The 18,400-nt window shown below is 32.5% G+C and overlaps 3 protein-coding genes across 3 annotated transcripts; all 3 read left to right on the forward strand.

Moving 5' to 3' along the window:
• The first annotated feature begins 648 nt into the window (after window positions 1-648).
• Window positions 649-4,374, forward strand: LOC100783303 (uncharacterized). Its single transcript, XM_006604585.4, has 3 exons — window positions 649-1,311; window positions 1,491-1,613; window positions 2,578-4,374. The coding sequence occupies exons 1-3, from the start codon at window positions 886-888 to the stop codon at window positions 3,994-3,996; spliced, it is 1,968 nt and encodes a 655-aa protein (XP_006604648.1). The 5' UTR covers window positions 649-885; the 3' UTR covers window positions 3,997-4,374.
• A 1,689-nt stretch (window positions 4,375-6,063) lies between these two features.
• Window positions 6,064-7,955, forward strand: LOC100802915 (secoisolariciresinol dehydrogenase). Its single transcript, XM_003554404.5, has 3 exons — window positions 6,064-6,247; window positions 6,380-6,720; window positions 7,324-7,955. The coding sequence occupies exons 1-3, from the start codon at window positions 6,216-6,218 to the stop codon at window positions 7,776-7,778; spliced, it is 828 nt and encodes a 275-aa protein (XP_003554452.1). The 5' UTR covers window positions 6,064-6,215; the 3' UTR covers window positions 7,779-7,955.
• A 5,470-nt stretch (window positions 7,956-13,425) lies between these two features.
• On the forward strand, window positions 13,426-15,152 carry LOC100783841 (secoisolariciresinol dehydrogenase). The gene is made up of 2 exons (XM_003553565.5): window positions 13,426-13,517; window positions 14,075-15,152. The coding sequence occupies exons 1-2, from the start codon at window positions 13,480-13,482 to the stop codon at window positions 14,877-14,879; spliced, it is 843 nt and encodes a 280-aa protein (XP_003553613.1). The 5' UTR covers window positions 13,426-13,479; the 3' UTR covers window positions 14,880-15,152.
• Window positions 15,153-18,400: the final 3,248 nt, after the last annotated feature.

Below are 18,400 nucleotides of genomic sequence, written 5' to 3' on the forward strand. Positions count from 1 at the left end.
ACTATTATATTTTTTTTTCTTTTCTGATGTGGGTATAATTAACAAAATAAGTACATAAATAAAAACAAAAACATTTATTTAAAAATGAACAATAAAAAGAAAAGAAAATAATAACCATTTGGAAAAGATTTTTTAAAATTATCCATAACTCATTTTGACAAGTATGAGTAGTACATAAAATATCAAAAATCACTTTGATAAGATTTTTTAAAATTGTTCATAACTCAATTTGGTGAAAATGGGTGAGTGAGAGAGACTAGAGCTATCAAATAGGTTGGCTCGCCTAGCTTGAATTTCTGATATGTCATATTTTTTTTTATTTGATCTGGCATGTTAACTTATTGGGTCGAGCTAAATTGATCTATTTAATTTTTTTAAAAAAAAAATACAAAAAAATACTAATTTTAAAAGGAGCTGAGTCAATTTTGATTGCTCCATTCTTTTTGGGGTATATGTATTTTCGAAAAAAAAAACTTTTTTCTTCTATATTTGATCAATTTGTATGTAATTATATATTAAAATTGAATTAAAAAAATAAATTGAACATAAATGGAATTTTCATTCGAAATTGAATGAATAAAATACTATAGTATTTTGTTTTGATGCAATCAAGATTAATAGAGAATGGAATGGTACAAAGATAGATGTCAAAGTCAAATATATTGTGGTGATGATGATTGAGATGTGAGTGGCAAAAGCGGCGTACATGGTGTCGCTATAATAGCACGCCTGACTCTTCGCTAATACGTTCCTTCCAACCCCAATCACTCAATCACCGTCCTTAGTCGTTGCTTCTTCCACCCCCACCACTCATAACCCGACACGTGTTCCACCACACTTTCCTCCTCTTCTTGCTATGTCTCTGCACCAAAACTCAGTGTTCTGATGCTGAGCCAAAACCGAAGCACCATGGACATGATTCCTGGGAAGATCCGAAAACGAGGCTGTTCCTCCTCCGCCTCCTCCTCTTCCTCCGTGCTCCACAACTACCGCTTCAAGAGGACTATTCTCGTCGGAAAGCGGGGCGGATCTAGTACGCCCGTGCCCACGTGGAAGCTCATGAGCTCGAGATCTCCGCTCCGGGCATTGGCCTCCCCCAAATACCCGCCGTCGCAGACGGCTAACAAGTCCCTCCAAGCTCCGGTCTCCGCCAGGAAGCTCGCCGCCACGCTCTGGGAGATGAACGAGATTCCTTCGCCCAGCGTCAGGTCCAAGAAGGAACTCAGAACCAGAGAAAGAGTTCCCAGGTCCATGCGTTCTGGTTCTTTGCCTCCCCATTTGTCCGATCCATCACACAGTCCTGTGTCCGAGGTACTCTCGCCAAAATTCATGTTTTTTGTTTTATTAACTAACTTGGGTCTTTTGGAAGAGATGTTCATATATAGTGTCTCTCGATCAACATGATTGTCTTGTGAGAAATTAAAAAATAAAAAAAACCAACTAACTACAAATTATATATGTGTTCTCAATGTTTAATTAATTTTTTTTAGAGAATGGATCGATCTGGAACCGGAAGTCGCCAAAAAAGAACTCCGTCTATTTCTCACAGGGCTAGGATCACTGAACACCATGTTGGTCCTTTGGATTCTCTTAGCAATGCCAGTCTCATGGAGGTATCTAAGCTAATTAATTCCAATACTAATATACAGACTTTATTTATACTTTGAGGACGATTTTCTCTATTGGAATGGACAAATTACATATCAATTAAGGTTAGGTGAGAATTGTGTCTATCTCTCTTTATCAGCATTAAATGGGTGGGCTCCTATCAACCTTTGCTAGTCTTTATGAACAAGAGGGGGATGGACCCTCTCGTTCAGATTTTTATATGAAATGTCAATGTGAATATTGTGTCTTTCTGTCTGTCTGTCTCATCGTAGATGATGAATGGGTCCTGCAATCTATTGTCTGTAAAGAAAGAGATAGACACAAATGTGAGGATTCATTCCCACAAATTTTGCATGACCTTGTCATTCGAAAATATCAACAGAGAGGATCCATCCCTCTACCATGAAATGCCCCGTCGTGTATAGCAATATTTTTTTACAACTCTGTTGCTTTCATGTTTTAACTATATTTTGGACAAATTAGGAACTTCTTTCAATGAAAAATCTGTGTAGGTGTCAGCTGCAAAGGATTTGCATGCACTGCACAATTGCACATGGTCCCTTGTTTCTGCTCTTACTAGTAATTATATTATATTATTAATACATTGATGGTTGCTGACAGATTAATATATTTCTTCTTGATACATGAAGAAAAGACTTAGACCGAAAAAGATTATAAGTATAGCATGCCAATGTTCTCTATTCACATCAGAATGGCCAAACTACATGCTAAAGTTAATTACACATTTTTCTGTTACTTTGAATGGAGGTTCAGACGTTTAGTTTTGTTATTTATTTTGGTATGGTTTGAAATGTATCATGATCAAACACAAAACACCTTGTCATGCACTTGCCTATTTTAGCATACAATTGCGTTTTGTTTTTCATTCAGCCTTTTTAATTTTTAAATTCTCAAGAAAAATACTTGATGTGTATGCCTCCTGATAGTTACATCTTGGTTTTCTTGCAGATTGAAACTAGATCCCGAGCACAGACCCCTGCTTCATCTGCTGTTGGAGTTAAAGGACGTTTAAAAGATGTTAGTAATGCTTTAACGACATCCAAAGAGCTACTTAAAATTATAAACCGGATGTGGGGTCATGAAGATCGTCCTTCATCTAGTATGTCTCTTATCTCAGCTCTGCATACTGAGCTGGAGAGGGCTCGCCTACAGGTCAATCAACTTATCCAGGAACAACGCTCAGATCAGAATGAGATAAATTATTTGATGAAGTGTTTTGCTGAAGAAAAGGCTGCTTGGAAAAACAAGGAGCAAGAAATTGTTGAGGTTGCAATTGAATCTATTGCTGGGGAACTCGATGTAGAGAGGAAACTCAGGAGACAATTAGAAAGCTTGAACAAGAAGCTTGGGAGAGAACTGGCTGACACTAAAGCTTCCCTTCTTAAGGTGGTGAAAGAGCTTGAAAGTGAGAAGAGAGCAAGAGAAATTATTGAGCAAGTATGTGATGAGTTAGCAAGAGATGCTGATGAAGATAAGTCTGAGATTGAGAAACAAAAGAGAGTGTCTACAAAAGTTTGTGAAGAGGTAGAGAAAGAAAAGGAAATAATGCAGTTGACCGATAGGTTACGTGAGGAGAGAGCTCAAAAGAAACTCTCTGATGCAAAATATCAGCTTGAGGAAAAGAATGCAGCTGTTGATAAGCTAAGGAATCAACTTGAAGTTTTTCTTGGAGGCAAACAAGTTAGAGAAAAGAGTCGCAGTTCCACTCACTTGAATGATGAAGAAATTGCTGCCTATCTCAGCAGAAGCCGATTAGGTTCCCATCTCGTTGAAGATAAAGAAGATGATGGAGGAGAGGTTGACAATGGAGTAGAATGCGAGGAGGAATCTGCTGAAAGTGATCTGCATTCTATAGAGTTAAATATGGACAACAACAAGAGTTATAAGTGGACCTACCCTCCTGAAAGCAGATTTGATACAAGAAGATATCCAATTGAGGAAGAAGTGAAAGGTAGTAGGAGGTCTACCTCTGGGAAAACTTCAAGGAAAAGCACATCTCTGCAAAGGAGTATATCAGATGGAATGGAATGGGGAGTCCAAGCTGATAAGCTTCAAAATTCAGGAGATGGGATAGATTGGGAAAGCTTTTATGAACTGGAAAAGCAAGCTCAAGGAAAAGGTTACGGGGATGAAATGCAAGGCTATAAATCAGTGAAAGGTCTTAGGGATCAGATATTGGCTGGTTCTAGGCTTGCATCTTATAGAGGTTATGCCAGTCCAACTAGACAATTTTCCCAGCCTTGGTCATCACGAGATCTCACAAATAACTTCCAGGAAAGACCTGCTACAGCACAGGGCAATGGTCTAAAATCAAGGTTAGGGGAAGCCAGGGGTGAGGGCCAGAATCTAAGGAAGTCAAAAAGGTGAGTTAAAGCTCATAACTTTTGCCACAATGCTTTGGTTGTGAAGGCCATACCCGTTTGCTTCTGCTACCATGATGGCTGGTAAAAATGCAGGACAGAGATTCTCATAGATCCGCTTACCATTAGGTGAAAGCTGAAGGAAGCTTTCCTCCTTTCAAGTTTTTATCTTTTTGATAGCCCATGGCTGCTGAAGTTGCAGCAATCGCTGCTTAAATTGTCGTTTGACTTTATGTGTAGGTATGATCGTGTTTGTAGAGTTCAGAACATGTTATATAAGTATAGCGAGTTTTTGTTTTCTCCTCTAACATATGCTCAAGGTGATGAAAGAACATTTTGTATTTTCTCCTTTCTGTATCTAAGGATACTATCACTTTGTCTCCCACAAGGTGTTTTAAAGAGTCAGGAAAATCCAATTTATAGTTATGTTTTTCTATTAACAATTATAAATTTTAATTAAATTTTATATAAAGCTGAAAATATCAACATATTACAATATTTTTAGAAAAATAATATTACAGTTAAAATAAAATAAAACTAAAATACAAAAAAGCAAGAGTAGAAAGTTCTGTGGCACTAATCAAACACGTAAAATTTAACACATTATCAATCCAAAAGGGCGTATAAATACTGAAAACTTAAATCAAGCTACGGGGGAGGAAAAATCAGAACCCAATTCGGGCGAAAAGTTGAAATTGAAAGAAACATAAATTTTGAAATTCAGAAGTCGAGGGACACATCAAACATCGTGCGAGGGATAACATGTGAGCAAAAAATAAGGATCATAAACTGAAATTAAACAGGACCATCCATAAGCCTGCACCCTCATACACACGTAGCGGTTAGGGCTAGAATGGCCTTGTGCGCCAAGGTTAACGTTTTTTGTTTTTATGTTATTTTATCTTCATTTTCCCATGTTTTTACTTAGAGTGATGATACATATGCACATGTCTATTTTAAACATCCCACTAACATTTCTTATTTCTCTTTATCTCTTTCTTCCTATTATATTATTAGGTCTATCATACTTATAATTTTTTTCCTTTTTCTATTGTCTCTCTTAATTGTAAGATAACATCATAGGCGTAGTACAAACATTTTTCTTTTACTTCTTTTCATTTGAAAGATCAATGTGGGCTTGACCCAATTCAATTGTCTTTTGATATATTTTTTCCCATTTTTGGTGAACATGATGGACTCGTAGTTTTGATTATTAATTAATCCAGTCTAGACATTTTAGCTCCACTGTCTACTTCGTCTTCTTTAGTAAATAATAAAATTAACTCTATAAAAAAAACACTTTGACTCCATTATCATGTACTACACACTCTATAACAACACACTCTTCAACACATTTTTTAAGCATAATTACTAATTAGACTTCCGAAGCCAAAAAATTTCAAAGACCAACTTTAACAGCAACTCTTCGACATATTTTTTAAGCATCATGTACTACACACTCTGCAAATTTTCAGTTAAAATTAATTATATTGTTTTAATTTTTTTTCAAATCTGTATACTTCAGCAATTTCAAATTAAGCAAGCAGTGTTCGTCTTAAAATCCAAGATGAAAAATAAAGTTTCCAGGATAAGATTCCAAGTTGATTATTCCTAGTAAGCAGCGAGAGCTCAACTTGTCGTATTACCTTAAGATTCTGAAGTGGAATTATATATAACCGATGTAACCAGGATTGTTTGTATTAACTTTTATATACTTAAAATTATGTAGTTGTTATAAATTTCTTTTATTTAAATAAGTTAACCCACCCCTTTAAAAAACTTGACTAGATAGTAAGCGCGGGAGCTAACCTTGTCGTATTAATTACCTTCTGATCGAAGTGGAATTATATATAACGAATGCAAGGATTGTAATTTGTATAAACTTTTATGTACTTACATTATGTAGTTGTTATGATTTTTTTATTTAAATAAACTAATCCCTTTATACTAATAATTCATTGTTTTCAATTATTGCTTGATACCCTAATCAATAAAAACAAAACGGTAAATAACTCCTTAACCCAATCATGGGTTTGTTTATATATAGAACCCGCATGCAGCGTAACTTCCAATAAAATTAATAATAAAATATGAGGGACGACTTTGGCATTGGCCTACCTCACCGTTGCTATTTAATGGTAGCATTAAGCTAAAGCTTGTCTGTAATTTCATATCGTAACAGGTTGTTCCTTCTATCCCTTTCTTTTGGTCTTAGGTCATATATCAATGGCAACTTCAACCTCTGCACTCAATAAAAGGTATGTAAAATGCTTCAGTTTTGAGAAGTTGATGATGTAGTGCACAATACAGATATGAAATAGACTCTTGTAAAAATCTAAGAACAAAGTGTTGGAAGGCTTAATTATTGTGAATCCTTTTCTTTTGTGCAGGCTGGAAGGAAAAGTTGCACTGATCACAGGAGGAGCTAGTGGCATCGGCAAACGCACTGCAGAAGTGTTCGCTCAGCAAGGAGCCAAAGTAGTGATCGCTGACATCCAAGACGAACTGGGACATTCCGTTGCTCAGTCCATAGGGCCATCAACATGTTGTTATGTCCATTGCGATGTCACCGATGAGAACCAAATAAAAAATGCCGTCCAAAAAGCCGTAGATGCTTATGGGAAGCTAGACATCATGTTCAACAACGCCGGCATTGTTGATCCCAACAAGAACCGAATCATTGACAACGATAAGGCAGATTTCGAACGTGTCCTAAGCGTCAATGTCACGGGTAAGGCATTCTTACCTAATCCTTTCATATTTTTTAATTTATACAATGTATTACAATATATATATATATATATATATATATATATATATATATATATAATAATTTTAATTTAAAATATGTCATATACTTGTATGCATACCGTATTGTACCAATCAATATAATTCACAAATAATTTTGTTTCTTACATTAGTTAGAAATTCAATTTGGGTTTATAAGAAATATTTGTTAAAAGAAGTTACCTTTATATCTTGTTATTTCAAGAGATTAATTCTTGATTTTAAAAATGGGATACACTTCGTTCACGTAACGAAAAAAGATTATATTGTATTCCTTCGGTTCTAGAATATCAATGTTTAAGGTTTTTATATACAGATTAAAAAAGAAATATTCTAAGAAAATTTGTATTATCAAATCATGAAGACAACTATATTTATTAGAGAAACAAGATTGAAATAAAGGTTTCAATATTTCATTTACAAGTGAGAACATGAGTTAATTTAAATTATTTAAAAGGTTAAAACTATAAAGGCATGATTTTGGGACGGAGGAAGGTATTGTATTGTATGGTTGTGTGGAATCTTATATGTGGTTCCAAGGTGACAGGTGTTTTCCTTGGGATGAAGCATGCGGCGCAGGCGATGATCCCAGCACGCAGTGGTAGCATCATCTCTACGGCCAGCATAAGCTCCTACGTTGGTGGTGCAGCCTCGCATGCTTACTGTTGTGCTAAGCATGCTGTGGTTGGTCTAACTAAAAATGCAGCAGTTGAGCTTGGACAGTTCGGAATAAGGGTGAATTGTTTGTCACCTTACGCTCTTGCTACACCTTTGGCCACCAAGTTTGTTGGAGCTAATGATGAGGAGCTTGAGACTATCATGAACTCACTGGCTAATCTCAAGGGTGTCACTCTTAAAGCTGAGGATGTGGCTAATGCCGCACTTTATTTTGCTAGTGATGATTCCAGGTACGTCAGTGGGCAAAATTTGCTCATAGATGGAGGCTTCAGCATTGTTAATCCTTCCTTTCACATGTTTCAGTACCCGGACTCGGAGTCTTGATTTTTGTCTACTATGAAGAAGCAAGAGTAATTAATAAGGGCTCATATAGATTGAGCTATAGTGCTTGTGGGATTGGGCTTTGATTGTAAAACATACGGGTGTTTAAAAATGTTGAACTGAACCAAATTGTGTGAAATCATCCTATTTAATTTGTTTCAATTCAAGTTTACTATAACATTTTATTGTTTCGTGCTTATGCTTCTTCTTTTAAGCTTTTTTATTTGTATTATAGAAATGATCCTATTTGTGTCAATTCAAGAATAAATCAACAAAGGAAAACAAATATTTGTCAGGTTATATTACGAAATATTTCTAATGCACGTACATGTGCAGGACAGAAGACCTACTAGAGCCATATTGTTAAATCCCCCCGTTGCCAAATCCAACCTGCACTTCTGAACCAGAAAAAATTGACCAATATATTATTTTATCCTGTCAACTTTAGATCTGAAAGCCACATGACAGTTTGATAGCACACACAATATTTTCCTTTTCTCTACATGTGAATCTTACCGCAATTAACCACATTAAATTACCTTAGCACACCACCAAAATGAACCCAGTACCATAACGTACGTTCCAATATTTGTCCTATGAAATTGTCACCGTATCTCATCTAATATGAGACCAACATCCTATCGCGCCATTTCTTAATTAAACTAAAAAAAACTAAATTATCATTTGATTGTGTATGATTATAAACTCTTGAGTTAACTTATTAATTTTTATGAGTTTATAAATCCACTTATCTTATGTAAATTCTTTCATGTATAAACTCTAAGTGAATGATAGACTTTCGAATTTATCATCAAATCAATAAGTCAGTGAGTTAAAAATATTGATATTAAAACTTAAATCATTTTAAATTAATTTTTTATCTTTTTAGTATTTAACATACTTTCATTTAATATTATTTTCAAATTAACAAATTTTCATCTCTAATCATATCAAATTCTTATTATCTAGTAACATCAAACCTCTCATAGAAATATTTTATTACTATTATAACACATACAAATTTATTATTATTTATTATTTTATTTTATTATATTATTAAAATGTTTAATTATTATATTATTTATAAATATTTTATTATTATTTTTATATAAAATAAACTCTTATAAATTTATAAAACTCGTAGAATTTGATATCGTTGGTCTTATCATATCAAAATGTATCATATGGCAGACTTATAGCAGAACCAAAGTGATCCTATCAACAAATCTACACAGTGTACTGTGATATTGTCAGCTCCTCAAAAACGAGATAGCTGCAAATAAAATAGTTTGCTGTATTTTTTAACATGGATTACTATGACACATGTGTGTACTTCTGCAATTATCAAGATAGATCAGGTTCCTAGCTACTCTTGTGATCCATTATTCCTCCCCTACCCCGTGTTCTGAATACATTGAATTCTTCCGTTACTCACTCTCGCACAACCAACCAACTTCACTTTTATATATATAATAATTTTATTAATCTAATCATTAAATTATATTTATATATTATTTGTTAAATTTTATTTTAAAATATTTATATTAGATCGATTTTAATTTATATGAACAAAATAATGAATAATAATTTTGAATTAATATGAAATTTTACATATATAATTAATGTGAAAGAAATTTTTAATTTAATAATAAATTTTTAAAAAATACTATTCAATTAAAAATTATAAAATAATATAATAATTATTAAAATTACACTGATATAATTTAATTCTTGTTCTTTATATATATAATATACTAATTTCACTTATAGCTATTAATAGGGTGCCAGGGTTGATAAACCAAAAGAATAAGAGAATAATTAAAAATTCGATTTATTTGCCTTCAATCAAGATGAAGCCCTTAATTTTACGAATTGCATATGCTCGTCCATATCATTGCTCTATAAGAAGAACAACAATTCATTAATAACTACCCAAATTGTCCAAATGATTTGCGAATCATATCACCTACCACTGATTCCTTGTTTCTTCTTTGCATGTTGGAAAGCCTTTAACTAAAGTCTAAACTGAGGAGGAAAAACTGTCCAAACTCCGAAGAGTTATTTATCAACAATGTGGATATATATACCAGGTATCTACAACATACTCTCCAAAGACCATTATAGCAACTGCATTCTAAAGCACAAGTGGGTCGAAATTTCCTAGATCTCTCCGAATATAGGACAGCTGGCCTTAACCTGTTGTTTGATACTTTTTTTTTGCCCAATAGCTTTTTGAAGAGATTCTGTCCTGTAGAACTTTCCAACCCATAAGATTGATCTTCAAAGGAACCAAAATGTTACAAAATATTTTGTAGAAATGGCCATCCTGCTGCCGTCTTGGATTGATGATCAACTTGTATGCAGATCTGTCCATCACCACGTCACTTTTGTTTTTTATGCATGTATTTTTCGGTTTAAATCCGAGTTATAATCTGACTCTAGTTCTGACACTTATTTTTTCGATTCACAAAACTTTGAACCTGTAAAAACGTGTAGTATTAGCTACAGCCCTTCATTAGGGGAATATACCCAACTTTTCAATTTAAGAAAAAATCTACAGCCAACCATCTTTCATCCATATTACACCCCCACAATTAGCTTTTTAAAAAATCACATTTAGACCAGAAGCTAACTCAAACAACTTTGAATGCCTTGATTTTATTTTTGTTTTTTTTACATTCATATCCCGCATAAATGTGTCTTCTCACTAATCTGCTAATTATTATAAATATGTTATCCTAACCACATTGGAACTGCATTGAATCCAGTACATAGTTCCATATGGGCTTGATTCATCATTTTGCTTCAACTTCAACCCTTGGCAGTTAGTTATCAAGAATAGAAATGGTGATAAGGGATTGCCCTGTCTCGATCTCTTAATTTCTAGAACTTAATTTTTCCGTGGGACTCTTATCCACCAATATTGAAATATGCGCCTAACCAAAGCATTACAATCTCCGTTTAATTACAAATCCGATCCTCTCCATCATAGAATCCATAAATTTCAATCTAATTAAGAAATCACAATCCTTTTCGAAAGCTATCTTGCAAAGGAAATCATTTGTTTCCCTCCTTTTACCTCCTCTAACGACATGTGCAATTATGATGCTATCCATTATATTCTTTCACTTGCAAAAGTAGATTGAGAATTTCATAATTCATACCACTGAATCCAACACCTTTTACAACCAATTAGCTTTCATGCATTTTTTTATTATATCTAGAGTATCTCTCATCCAAGAGTTAAAGATTTAGTCCCTTGAAATATGAAAAAATATTCGAAGGATTGACTTTTTCAAACAAAAAATCTTCCATACATAAAATCTAAAGATCAAACGACCTTCAATTACATACTTAATTATCTGGGAACTATATCATCCATGTTTATGTCTTTTACACATCCAAGAAAAATGATCTATAATCTTTTTTCTTGTTTAGAATCTTCCTATTAGTGAACAAGACTATGAAGGAACTATTAGAACTTATAACCAATTTAGAATTGGCCTTGATTGTTTCCAAGAATATTTTGATAAGATAAAAGTTTACTTCCCCCTGATCAACAAGAACCTTACCCCAGTAAAAGCAATAATCAGAACTCATTCAAAATGAACTTACACACCTCGAAGACAACAGTACTAGTACTCAAGCTAATGAGACACTGGCAAGGGAGACATGTTTTTTTAGGAGGAAAGGGAAACTTAAAAGAAAAACATTTATTAGTGCACATTTTCCTTTTTTATATTATTCAAAAATCATTCCACCGACAATTTATTCTTAAAGGTGTTTGTTTCATTACAGTTGTGTAGTTAGAAAATGAACTATTCTTTCATAATGCGAGTATTCTTTCCCATAAAAACTTTCTTATGACTCAAATTTTCAACAATGAAAACTCCATAGTGATTAAAGTCAAATTTACTCACCGATTTAGTCCCCATGCAGTTGGGCATTTAGATTCTATATTAAGTTATTTACAACCAGGTTGTTCGGTTTAAAGCAAATGCTGTCAATTAGGTGACAGAGTTCGCATTGAAAGGACACGTACAGGAGTAAGAGACCGGCCGTGTCCAATTTTCACATGATAAAGACAAAAATACCGAGTTATTACAAAAATCAACTGAGAAACAAAAATACCGAATTATCCAAAAATTTTAATGTTATATGTGTCCACAGTTCTTATTGTTACTAACACGAATATATAATGAGATCCATTATACATAATAGTTTTTTTTTTTTAACATGGATAGGAAATTCATTAATTTTTATTGATTATAAATCTTTTAAAAAAAAATTAACCGATCACTTCTAACAAATTTAGTTTCACTCAAACTAACTAGATAATAAAATTATATATCTTAGATTTAATAATATATAAAATAAAAAGAAACCTTGTACTTAATATTAAAAAAAATTGTATTCAATAGAGTACTTTAACACACGGACGCACCCATCCACCTTCACCCCCACCCCACGCGTACCCACTCTTTAATATATAGATTTCATTACTCACTTTTTAATGTTTGTTAGGATTTAAGTTTAATGATCAAGAAACGTTATTCAATAACAAATTATTATTAGTATAATTTTTAAGGTATCATTGTATTTCATTTTTATATCTTTTAATGGTTTAGGTTATTGCATATAAATTAATTAAGAAATATTTAATGTCAAAATTGATCTATATATTTAGACTAAAATATTCTTATTTAATATTATCTTGGATTTCAACTATAAGTAACAAAAAATTCTTATTTTTTTCTTAAATATAAGTAAATATCAATTACTTAGAATTTATTTAATGAGATTCTCTAAAATATTTTTCATATAATATGACAAAGATTTTTTTATATTTGATATCAAGTTTAAATAAATGATAATTTAAGAAAATTTTTATTTTTTAATTGAAAAATGATGTAATTTATTGAAGTTAATTAATTTTCTTAATAAATGTAAAGTATATTTTTCTTCTTCTTATAATCAAGACCTAAGAGAGTCCCTTAATCTTTGGTCCTAAACAATGAATATTAAATAAAGGTATATTTAAGCAAAACTACATTATTTAGACTTTAAAGTTTAAAAACATCTATTATTTTGAGAAAAAAAAATAGAAAATTAAAACATCAAAAGATATAAGATATTTGAAGGAGATAATAATTATTATAAAAAATAATAAATTTATCATACAGGGTTTGTGATTGAATGAAAGTTGGTAAAATTTCTTTACACTTTAAATGAATCATCTATTTTCTCTAGGATTTATTCAAATGTTGTTTAATGAATCTCTCTCAAAATTAAAAAGTTATAATAAAATAAAATTAATAATAAAATATAAGAGTTTAATTTACATAAATTGTTATTATTAAAAAATTATATTATCAATTAATTAGAAATCATCTTAAATATAATTTTTATATTAAAATAATTAATAATTTTACTATACATAATATAATTCATAAAATATAAAATTATTTACCCTCTAAATGTTTCTAGCTTATGCTGTAGTATGGGCACCTAGTCACTTGACAGCATTCAATGGGAGTAGTTGTTTGATCATTCTGGTCGGTGGCGTTCATTTATCTAACTGGTCTGACATATGGTCACTAAACCCTTATAAAGTGTCCATACGTTAGGAATATTACCATTCATTGAATTCAACCTTTCATTTCGTCACTCTTGCCTGCATATAGTTTTCCTCCTAGCTAGATACATGATCAAGTCCTCCTCCATGGCTTCAATTGCCAAAATGTAATTACTCACATTAAGTCTTGTTTCCTTGTTTATTATTTTTAGGAACTACTTTCTCATTTTTTAAATTTGTTTCTATCTCGAACTCATTCAAAATTGTTTATTAATTTTTAGCATTTTTTTATATTTTAAAAGTCTGTTGATCTCGTAATTACTTGAACAAAGTATTTACAGAAAATATTTTTAACTAAGTTGTTTTCGTTTTTTTTAATTTTAAAATTACATATTTTGGAAATAATTTTTAAATAAAAAATGAAAAGAGAACAAACAGGTCCTAAGTTCTTTTTTTCCCCACTTATATCCTTCTTTGAATGCAATTAATTCCATTCAACATCAAAGTCTAATTATTTTAAATATCTTTTATGGATGGAAAACTCAATAACTGAAATAAGATAATTTATTTCAAAAAAAATATATTTGAAATAATTGGAGCTTAAAAATGAAGGGAGATTCAAGCCATTCCATTAATTAACTTTGTTGATCTAACTTATTTCTTCTTCTTTTGGTACGAGTTAAAATCTGAAACAGTTAACAAGAAATCTTAGATGACCTTGCAGGCTTGAAGGCAAAGTGGCGATAATCACAGGAGGAGCAAGTGGCATTGGTGCCGCCACCGCCAAGCTATTCGTCCAACACGGCGCCAAAGTAATCATTGCCGACGTGCAAGACGAGTTAGGCCAGTTCCACTGCAAAACCCTCGGCACAACAAACATTCACTACGTCCACTGCGACGTAACCAGCGACTCCGACGTCAAAAACGTGGTCGAATTTGCCGTGTCCAAGTATGGCAAGCTCGACATAATGTACAACAACGCCGGCATCTCCGGAGACTCAAATCGCTCCATAACGACATCCGACAACGAAGGCTTTAAGAATGTTTTCGGGGTTAACGTGTACGGAGCTTTCTTGGGCGCCAAGCATGCCGCTAGGGTCATGATCCCCGCAAAGAGAGGGGTTATTCTCTTCACCTCAAGCGTTGCTTCGCTTCTCGGCGGCGAAACAACGCACGCTTACGCTGTTTCGAAGCACGCGGTGGTGGGGCTAATGAAGAACCTGTGCGTGGAACTTGGGGAACATGGGATCAGAGTGAATTGCGTTTGTCCAGGTGGAATTCCCACTCCGATGCTCAACAATGCGTTGAAGATGAACAAGAAAGAGACGCAGGAAGTGCTGTGTAAGGTTGCGGTGTTGAAAGGAACGGTTCTTGAAGCCGAGGACATAGCCAAAGCTGCAGTTTATTTGTGCAGCGACGAGGCCAAGTTTGTGAGTGGAGTTAACTTTGTCTTGGACGGAGGTTATAGCATCACCAATAATTCTTTCACTTCTGCGCTCAACGCTCTCATCAACAACAACCATGCTTAGTAATGGCTAGCTATATATCCATTCCCGCATTTTCTGCCCAGTTCCATGTGCTGAAATAATTAAGCTACACTATCTACTTTCTCTGTATTTTTGTGGTCTTTCTGCAAGATCGATCAGGATGGAACACTTAATTACCACAGTTTCCCCCTCTCATGCAACAATGTAGTACCAACTAGCTAGTTCTTTTTCCTAAGTGAAAATGTGTGTTATGTGATGTATAATGATCTATGTTGATGTTGTATTCACAAAAATAAAATAACAATAATCAATCCGATCGAGTGAAAATGTGTGTTATGTGATGTATAATAACATTAATTATTTGTGAATATGATATATCATATTTTCAACATAAATATGTAACTTTTATATTATTAAGTTTAATTTTGGTTAGAGATAGACTGTACTAATACAGATAAACTCAAAAGCCTAACCATGCCATTAGCAGGTAACACTTTTTTAGTGATGCATATACGTGGATTTCACATTTAAATTTCCATTTTATAGCGATACGCAACTAAATGTAGTTCTTCCACATATATAAGTGTTATCCGGGATAAATCTAAATTACATATATGCTCTAGCTTCATTCAAAATTTTATATCCATAATTTTAACATGTCAATATTTATTTTTACTTTTTGACATATCCATACTCCCCTAGTTGGACAAATTGTCCTAATGGAACTCCTTTTAGAAAGTATTTTTCACAATGATCTGTTTTAAAATAATTTACAACATGAATTTGTTATTTTACGTAAAATATATGCAAATCGTCAGTGTTATTGGCGAGAAGCCCTGCGTGCAACACATGACGAAAACACCACTGCCATTGGCGAAATAGCTAGTGGTCTCGCTGTTTGTGCTGACGATATAGCCATGCACAGGATGTAATCAGCTTGACTGGCGATTTTCATGCAGGTACAGGCCTAGCTTGCAGAGAAACAGCGTTACATGACAAGCTTTTTTTCAGAGTACAGAGTTGTCGCCATTACGACCGGCAAGAAACGTGATGCATAGGGTCTCGCCATTACAACTGGCGAGAAGCTTTTCAAAAATGCAAAAATCATTTCCTACGAGTATTTCCCTATAAAAGCCATTGGAATCCATCACTTATCCTCTCCAGTTTACATACGAGACTCAAATAATATTGAGAGTACAAGCCTAAGCAGCGAGACCACTGGTTATTTCGCGCAATGAAATTTTCGTCACGTATTACACGCATGGACTTCTCGCCAGTCACACTGACAATTTGTATGTATTTTACGTAAAATATCAGATTCATGTTATAAATTATTTTGAAATAGATCCATTGTAAGAGATATTTATAAAAGGAGTGTCATTAGAGCAATTTATCCCCTAGTTGTTGTTTGTAGGAAAGAGGACATTTCTGGTGCGATAAAATTAAATTCTGAATAGGGAAGGTACTGTTGTACTATACCGTAGCTATTACGGGATCGAAAAGTTAACAGGTTCAGTTGATATGATGATGTTCTTTGATAATTTGTCGTCAAATCATTCCTTTATTGTATTACTCCTGCAATAAAGAAGCCGCATCACCTGGTGTGGAAAAGGAAATAGAAGGTTAAATGCAAACTGCGAAATAAATATTACGTACAAAAATTAATTCGGTCCAACTTGTTTTGCTAAAAACGTCTCTTCCAAAAGCTTAAAAAAAATTCCACCGATAAGATTGCTCTTTCGGCTGGGTGCCCACAATAGAGTGGAGGCTTGTGATGAAAAATTATTTCTTAGAGTTGAAAATCAATAAACCGTCGCTATCTCTAAATTGGAGGAAGATATTAGTGTCATGCCTAGTGATTGAAAGTCCAAGATTGCAATTAGAGATTGGAAAAAAAAAATACTATCATCCTTATTATAATTATAAAACCCTTTTTAAAAATTTGTTTATCCATTTTTATAAATAAAGAAATTTATCTAATTTTTAGATGTATTAATTATTTTTTCTCTATATATCATTACTTAATTATTTTTTCTTCAAACATTAATGAGAAATAATAAATAGATATACAGATAAAAAAATATAATTTTAAAATAATAGTATAATTAATTGATAAATTTAATGTGATTAGCTAATTAAATTAATTATTTTTCTTAAGGGACGTCAACACTGTGGGATGCACCTTATACGTTGTGGAGACAATTGCTCTAACCAGATTTTTTTTATTTGTTAATGTGTGTGTCTATATATATAAATGCCCCCATAAAAAATTTATATGTTGTCCCCATTGGATTTTTTTAACCCAAAATCCAAACAAATATAAGACAGTGAATACAAAAACTACATGCTCAAGCCTAAACGATTCAGCTCAATTATCATTATTGTTACCATAACAAAAAAGACACACGCACCACATACTACATAGAGCAAACCTTTCATGTAATATCTCAAAAATAATTCAATAATTATTTAGATTAAGACTATCTAAATATATCTTTTGATAAAAAAAAAGACATATTAAATTGTTTTAATATATTATATTGTTATATTTTTTTAAAAGATATTAGTATAATAATGTATAAGATTGGATAAAAATAAAAATAAAAAGATAAAAAAAATTGGTTAAACAAATCTTAAAAGATATAATTTCAAATTATGTGTAACACTTATGTAAGACTAGACATTTCTTTTTCCTAGAATCACACAAATAAATAGTCTCTCTTGGTATTAATGGGTTGCACAAGAATGTCGAAAAAGAAAAAAATGAAGAAATTTTGTTAAGACAAAGATAACGAAAAACTCGAATTACTTGTTTCAAGAGGTGAGTAAAACACATACATTTTTAAAACTTTCATGGTATAATTCTTCTAGGAGTGTTTTTCTTATGTTGTGTTCTTGATATAAAGAAATTATGATTAATGGTGTTTTAGTGTTGGTTATTTTAATGAAAGATATTACATTTAACCCACTAAATTATTAACTTATCACACACGTTTGATTATAATATGAATTGTTCCTCACTCCATCTAAACCTCCCAATTCTCAAAACAGGAAAACATCACTATCTCTCATCTTAAATCACTTTGTCACTCACTTATATTTTTTTTATCCATTTTCCTTGAATTTAATTAGATTTAAATCCTAAACTTATTCATTTATTCACGTTCATGGAATCACGGTGGTCTCACTCACGAACATGCGTGTTGTGTGCATTGGTAGTATTATTGTCTTTGTGAAGTTGAGGTAAGAATTTTATCACAAAAAAATAGTATTTTACTCTTTTTCAAATTTCTAATATAAATTATTGATGAGGCTTAACAAAGTATAGGGGGGTTTTGTTCGTAAGCAATAGGGAGATTAGCTTTATTCTATTCTTTTTTTAACCTTAATTAGCTTTATTTTTTTTGTAAGGTGCTAAAAATGAAGAAATTTTTAAAAAGGGATTCCACAACACCATTAGAATCATTTGTGAAAAAAAGGTTCTTAGAAGTTGACTTGGAAAATCTTCATGCTAATTCGAGTAAGAGGAAACAAATATCATGTTATCATTCTAATGATTGGGA

This window comes from Glycine max, chromosome 19 (assembly GCF_000004515.6).
Source record: "Glycine max cultivar Williams 82 chromosome 19, Glycine_max_v4.0, whole genome shotgun sequence".
Lineage (NCBI taxonomy): Eukaryota > Viridiplantae > Streptophyta > Magnoliopsida > Fabales > Fabaceae > Glycine > Glycine max.

Excerpts from the sequence above, each read along its gene's own strand:
- LOC100783303 (XM_006604585.4), top strand. The coding sequence starts at position 886 with ATGCTGAGCCAAAACCGAAGCACCATGGACATGATTCCTGGGAAGATC. Across the intron at positions 1,312-1,490 it reads CACACAGTCCTGTGTCCGAG|AGAATGGATCGATCTGGAAC; the intron begins GTACTCTCGCCA and ends AATTTTTTTTAG. Across the intron at positions 1,614-2,577 it reads GCAATGCCAGTCTCATGGAG|ATTGAAACTAGATCCCGAGC; the intron begins GTATCTAAGCTA and ends GTTTTCTTGCAG.
- LOC100802915 (XM_003554404.5), top strand. The coding sequence starts at position 6,216 with ATGGCAACTTCAACCTCTGCACTCAATAAAAG. Across the intron at positions 6,248-6,379 it reads ACCTCTGCACTCAATAAAAG|GCTGGAAGGAAAAGTTGCAC; the intron begins GTATGTAAAATG and ends TCTTTTGTGCAG. Across the intron at positions 6,721-7,323 it reads CCTAAGCGTCAATGTCACGG|GTGTTTTCCTTGGGATGAAG; the intron begins GTAAGGCATTCT and ends CCAAGGTGACAG.
- LOC100783841 (XM_003553565.5), top strand. The coding sequence starts at position 13,480 with ATGATCAAGTCCTCCTCCATGGCTTCAATTGCCAAAAT. Across the intron at positions 13,518-14,074 it reads ATGGCTTCAATTGCCAAAAT|GCTTGAAGGCAAAGTGGCGA; the intron begins GTAATTACTCAC and ends ATGACCTTGCAG.